The following is a 7,053-nucleotide window of genomic DNA, read 5'->3' as shown; positions in this document are numbered from 1 at the left end:
GTGGCATTTATTCATTTTAAACGGGCCGGATCCGGCCCGTAGGCCGTAGTTTGCCCACGGCTGGAAAAGACTGATGAATCTGAGAGGGAAGGGGTGGGAGAAGGGCGGGAAGAGATCACAAAGATCTTATATGTATACTAGAAGCCTGGTGCACAGATTCACACACTGGTGGAGTCCCTCGGCCTGACCTGCAGGGATCGGGTCATAACCGGCAGTACAACATCCCCTAAGGGATCCCAGATTGCGAGAGGGCTCAGTCCAGGCCGAGGGACCCCACTGGTGCACGAATCCATGCACCGTGCCTTTAGTCCTCCTGTAGTTATTTTCTTTTTCCCCTTCAACTTTAACATTGATGAAGCAAAAGCTGCGGTGGGTAAAACTGCTGTGCTTTGGCATGAATCGAGCAGTTACACCAAACTGTGCTATATTAATTACTGTATTCTTTATTGCCACACTGACAGTAAAGAAAAAAAGGTCAATTTCCCCCTAGGGAGAATGTTCTTAATGAAGTAGTAAAAATTACTAATTGTATTAAATCTGGCCCCTGAGTATACTTACTTTTACTATTCTGTGTGATGAGGTAGAAAATACACATACAGACTCTGCATACCAGAGTGAGATGGCTGTCCTGGAGGAAAGCACTGTGCAACTGTGTGAGCAGCAAGCTGGTATGTCATTTTTACTTGAAAGAATGACTGACAGACATAGGGCCCAGTTTTGAGTATTTGAGTACTGTATTTGACAGATTTGAGTATCTGGCAGATATTTCCTCAAAAAAGAATGAAACAAGCCTGTCACTTCAAGATTCATTTAAAGTACAAGATAGACAAATGGATGTTAATGTAAGGTTATAAAAAGTTAATTAATACAGTTTCAGATTCCACACGGCAACTACCCTTCAAGAAATTGCTACTTGTCAAATTCTGGTGTAATATCAGACAAATACCCACAATTAACTGAAAAGGCTGTTAAAATACTTCCCCCCTTTCCACCATGTATCTGTGGAAGACAAACTCTTCAAAGACTTGAAATTCAGAAGCAGACATGAAGACCCATTGTATTCTATTCAGCCAGACAGAAAGAGATTTGCAAGGATGTGTCAATCAATGCCATTCTCCTCACTAAGTGATGTTTTTTGTCTTGAAAAAGTCGTTTTTCATAAAATGTCATTCATGTTGCCCAGCCAGCATGGCTCAGTGGCTGAGCATCGACCTATGAACCAAGAGGTCACAATTCAATTCCTGGTCAGGGCACATGCCCACCCGGGCTGCAGGATCAGTCCCCAGTCAGGAGTGTGCAGGAGGCAGCTAATCAATGACTCTCTCATCACTGATATTTCTCTCTCTCCTTCTCCATTCCTCTCTGAAATCAATAAAAATATATATTTTTTTAAAATGTCATTCATGTTAACATGTTGTAGGTTAATTCACTTGAAATAACTTAATCATGTATTTTTTAATTTGTTTTAATTTCTAAAACAGTATATGTGTGTGTGTGTGTGTGTGTGTGTGTGTGTGTGTAAATCCACATAATCAAAAAGTTCAAGAACTGCTGGACTAAATGATTTCTGAGATGGGTTATTAAAGAAGGGAAAAAAATTTTTTAATCCTCACCCAAGAATATGTTTACTGATTTTAGAGAGAGGAAGGAGGTAAGGGGGAAGGAGGGAGGGAAGAAGGGAGAGATAGAGAAACACCAATTGGTTGCCTCTATTACATGCCCTGACCAGTGATCAAACTTGAAACCTAGTCATGTGCTCTGGGTGGGAATCAAACCCACAACCTTTTGGTGTACAGGAGGATGCTCCAACCCACTGAGCCACAATGGCCAGGGCAAGACGAGAAATTCTGACTTAGAATAGTAAAAAGGAATATAAAAATGAACAACTAAAAAACATGTATCTTCAACAGGAAGTAAAATCTGATATTATAAGAAAATATGTAAAGTGTGATTCTAAAGTACTGGGACTCATTTCTGGGTGGCTTATGGCACCGGTCTTTTACTTTAACAACAGGCACTGCTTTCATGATCGATAAGAAACCAGCTCACACCTAGATCAATCAGTATTTCAGCGTGCCAATTGGAGCCCTAAATATCTCCAATTAGTTATTTTGCCACATTTCCCCTCTAACCACAATCTTTGATCCCTGATGTCATGTGGGCTCAATAGGACCCAGGATTAAGCCCTCTTGGGCACACACCCAGGTGACCTAGAGACCCAGGCCTCAAGGAGCTGCTGCAAGTTTCAGAATTTTCTTTACTCTTGGGGGAAGCCACCGAACTCCCGAGCACATGGTTTTCCCAGGAACTGACAGACTGCAAACAGCTTTTTTCTGTTTCACTGCCAGAATTCAGCTGAAATATCCTTCTGCTTGCCTACTTAACAAGTGTAAACAAAACAGAACCAAAAACTAAAACAACAAAGTAGGACTAACAAAAAAAGTCAGAAAACAGGTTAACAGAAAAAGCCTAATGAAGAAAGTTTAGGTCCATAATATAGCTCTGATCAAGATGACTATACCAGTAGGTGAGAAATGGTCCAAGTGCACTTAGTGAATCTTCCAATGTTTAATAAAAGTCATGGACAAAATGGCTTCAAATGCTCCAGTGATTCAAGCTGTCCTGCGAGCAGGTACAATTACCACGTGAATGTGCCGGCCTGCATGTATGTAAGGTCTCCTTGTGTTGTGGGGGAGGCGCCGTGCTAAGTCACTACAATTGCTACATATTGGGACACTTCCTGGAAGCATGACATTGTGGGCACATTCAAAAGGTCACGGTGAGAATGTTTGTCACAGAGTAAAGGCTGTGCACGGAGGTGGGGGAGCTTCCTGGTGCACAGAAGGGAGCTCAAGCGACCTGAGTTAGGGGTTTGCTCTCCATCTCAGGTGAGAATCTGAGGGACAGGAGCTGTGATGTGGGTGAGATGGAATGTTGAGGACACCCTGAACCCTGCATCCTTCTACTGAAGATAACTCTAGAATCTCTTATGCTATTCTCTCTCTCTTTTTTTAAAAAACATGTTTTTATTGATTTTACAGAGAGAGGAAGGGAGAGAGAAACATCAATTGGCTGCCTCCTGCACGCCCCCTACTGGGGACTGAGCTACAAACCCAGGCATGTGCCCTGACCAGAAATCGAACCAGCGACCTTTCAGTGCACAGGATTATGCCCAACCAGCTGAACCACACTGGCCAGGGCTCTTACACCATTCTCAAAGAAGCACTGTATTGTCTAGAGAGGTAAGACTTTCTAATTTAATAGAACAAATTTTTGTTAACAATTTTCAGTCAAGTTGTCCTCAAATATTAGATTTAGCCATTACCTCTTTATTATCTAGAAACAGAGATTTCATGCTACTTTCACTTAGTATTTCCAATGTTTGTCCATGTCAGTGGAATTCATTATAAATTCTCAAGGTATAGAGACTGGGCCTGCTTAATTCTCCATAAAGTACCTAAGATAGCTATGCATAAAAACAAAAGCACCCTGGTTGGTATGGTCAGAAGTTAGAGTGTCAGCCCTCGCACCAAAGGATCTCCAGTTCGATTCCACATCAAGGGCACGTACCTGGGTTGCAGGTTCAATCCCTGGCCCTGGGCAGGTCACATGCAGAAGGCAACCAACCAATGTGTCTCTCTCACATCCATGTTTCTCTCTCTTTCTTTCTCTCTCTCTCTCTCCCTGTCCCTCCCTCCCTCCCTTCCACTCCCTCTTAAAAAAATCAATGGGGAAAAAAATAAAAACAAAAGCTGTAATAAATACTATTTGATGATGCTATTTAAGGCATTTAAGAAATGTTTAACAATATATGCAAACAAAATATTTTTAAGAGTGCATACTCATTTACATATACTTCTGCCACTAAGTTCCTTTCCACTTCAGACAAGGAGTCTTAAAGGGAAGGTGGAGTAAAGGTGTTACAGACCCCAGCACAGGAGGAGTGAGGGTACATGCCACCTCTGCACTCCTAGCAGTAGTCTTCAGGAAACAACCCTGGCTTTGAAAGTCTAAAGAAAGAATGGAAAGTCAGAACTGCTCTCCACGAGGCAGGTCCACATACACACAGCTCTCCTTGATGAGTCAGCATCTGACTTCTGCAAAACCAACCCATCCAAACTACTTCATCCAGAGTTCTAAAACAGCACTACAGTGAAACCTATCTTAGCAGCAGAGTAAGGAAATAAATAGCTAAGCAGAAAAGTTAATGCCAGTTCAAAACAAGCTAATAATGTAACATGGTCCCTGGCAGGAAAGAGTTAACACAACAGGCCTGAGATTGCTATCCTTAAAAAGACCTGCTTGCAAGGCTGGCCCTTGCCTGGCATCTGGAAACTTGGATCCCCAGAGGGTTCCCATAATTCCCTGCTAAGACTGGCTTACTGTGTCTGAACTGTTCAAACAATGTGGTTTATGAGTAACACCTGCTTTCCTTCTGGGAGTGTGGGATTTTCGTATGTGCCAGGCAGAGTGCCTCCACAATCAGCTCCAGTAAAAATCGTGGGCACCTTGTCCCTATCGGGCTTCCCTAGTAGACAACTTCTCACCTGTGTTGTCACAACTTGTGCTGAAAGAATTAAGCACACCCTGTGTGACTCCTGGAAAAGGGCTCCCGGAGGCCTGTGCCTGTTTCCTCCAGGCCTCACCCTATGTGCTTTTTTCCCCCTTTGCTGACTTGGCTCTGTATCCTCTGACCTGTAATGAACCGCAGCTTTGAATACAACTATATGCTAAGTCCTGTCAATCTTCCTAGCGAATCATCAAACCTGGGAGCAGTCTTGGGGACTCTCAACCCAGTTTTCTAAACACGAAGGCAGCCTTAGGCAGTACAACCAGAAATGTAGTGCCTAAACCAAACCCTATTGTTCTGTATTTATACAGACGATACCTGAAATACCACATTTAGTGTTCAGTGTCACTAAACTACAGTTGAAGGAGCCGGGGATGTTTTACCTAAACAAGAAGAACTTGGGTAGACAGGCTTTTGTCAGATATACAACAGGCGTCGTGAAGTGAGAACAGACTTCGTGTACATGGCTCAAAATTAAACAGCAGAACATGTTTATGTCAATAGAAGAACTTCCTAATAATGAGAGTTGGTGAAAAATATAATTGTGCATCTCAGAAAAATAGGGAGTTTCTTCTCCCTACAGGTTTTAAAACAGAAGCTAGGTGGTCATCTTCAATAACCACAAAGAAAGACACCATACTGGTGGGAGGTTAGGGTGCATGACCTCTCTGAGGCCAGGCCATCCTGAAGGTCTGTGATGAGTCAGTCAATGATCATTTAGAGGGATTCGCTGTGCACACAGCACAAGTCAAGCATCCGTTGGAGATCCAGCTCTCTATTCTTAACACCTTTCCTTTTAGAAGTCCCTATCAGGCCCTAGCCAGTTTAGCTCAGTGGACAGAGTGTCAGCCTGCAGGCTGAAGGGTCCCAGGTTTGATTCTGGTCAAGGGCACATGCCTGAGTTGTGGGCCTGATCCCCAGTGGGGGCATGCAGGAGGCAGCCGATCAATGATTCTCTCTCAACATTGATCTTTCTCTTTCTCTCTTCCTCTCTGAAATCAATAAAAATGTATTTAAAAGAATAATAATAAAAGTTCCTATCAGGAACTTATTAAGTTAAATTCAGGAAAACTGTTCAGGAGCCTCCCCACTAGAACATCAGCTCCATAATGACAGGCTCTTTTTTTTTTTTTTTTTTTTTTTTTTTGTCCTCTAGGCTTCTATTCTCTGTGTCCTCAGTGCCTAGAACAGGGTTATGCAAGATAGACCCACAATAAGCAATTGCCTGAATAACACATTTACATTTTGGGGGCAGTATATAACCTTTAGATCTCTGTCAACTTTAAATTGGTCCAAATCAGGGAAATAATTCTTAAGAAATAAAACATGCTACAAATATAAATAAATACCTATAATTCCACATCAGCAGAACTCAAAAAACGTGGTAAAGACTGAGTGGAACGGATTTGTGTATTGAAGTAGGTGCTATAAAGGACAGCATCTCTGTCCCAGTCATCAAAGAATGTTCTTGGCCCATGTGAGTACAAGGGACTAGGCTGCATACTCTCTGAACTTAAGCAAGATACAAATGAACAAATGAATCAATCAGAGAGTATGCAAATACTGAGACATTAAACTATGTAATACATAGTGTGCACAGTTTAAGAAATAAAACACAGCAGAAGCAAGAAAAAAAACCTCTACTTTTTAAAAAGTGACATTTTATCTTGACACAAAGAGAAAAGCACAATTTTGATAAGTGGAAAGAAGGTAAATGAGCTTACAAAAGAACATGAGCAAAATCTCAAAGACAGAAATAAGCATAGTATTTGTGAAACTCAATGAAAAAATGGCCTAGCCAGAACTGTGTGATTTCAAAACAGTGAGAAATAAGCTGACTGGAGTGGTATTGAATCAGGGCAAGCTAAGGAATCAGACAGAAGAGTCTGGACTGTATGCCACAGGAAATAGTAAGCCATTTCAGAGTCCTAGCAAATGAAACAAAATAGAAGACCTTGGGAAGAATTCCGAAGTAGGCACGGTTTCCTTAAATCCATCCCAGCACTTTGTTCTACTTACCTCTACAGGTTCAATCGATCTGTTAAAAGCACTCGGGGTCCACTGCTTAGAGATGCTGACTTTGACATTGCTAAACGTTTTTCTTGATGCATGGAGCAACGAGTAACTACAAAAGAGAAGAAATACAGCTGAACGAATAGCAAAGAAAATAGCCTTTAATGAAATCACAGACATATTCCTATTTGTTCTTTCAGTTTTAGAAAAGAGAAATACTGCTTTATAAGGACTATCAACTGAATTAGTCTCTGCTAAGCAAAAGAAATAATTAACTAATCTTCAACATCAGCCCCCATGTTCACTCATAACTTATCCCTGGATCTAGAAGATGAAAATGTGACTGATCCCAACCCACTTTAAATTATACACCAAGCATCTAAAACTACCTATCAACTCTTACTTAATTAGAGACCATTTTCCTAGTTTCTACTTGAAAATAAAACAAACAAAAAAAAACCATAATCCTC

The 7,053-nt window shown here is 41.4% G+C and overlaps 1 protein-coding gene across 1 annotated transcript in view; it reads right to left on the bottom strand.

Moving 5' to 3' along the window:
- SLC37A3 (solute carrier family 37 member 3) overlaps positions 1–7,053 on the bottom strand; it is a 36,197-nt gene that overhangs the window by 26,364 nt on the left and 2,780 nt on the right. The window contains exon 2 of the mRNA XM_006777101.2: positions 6,590–6,695. Coding sequence (XP_006777164.1) covers positions 6,590–6,695 — 106 coding nt within the window. The remainder of the gene's footprint in view (positions 1–6,589; positions 6,696–7,053) is intronic.

This window comes from Myotis davidii, unplaced genomic scaffold (assembly GCF_000327345.1).
Source record: "Myotis davidii unplaced genomic scaffold, ASM32734v1 scaffold329, whole genome shotgun sequence".
Lineage (NCBI taxonomy): Eukaryota > Metazoa > Chordata > Mammalia > Chiroptera > Vespertilionidae > Myotis > Myotis davidii.
This window is presented reverse-complemented; position numbering and strand designations above follow the sequence as displayed.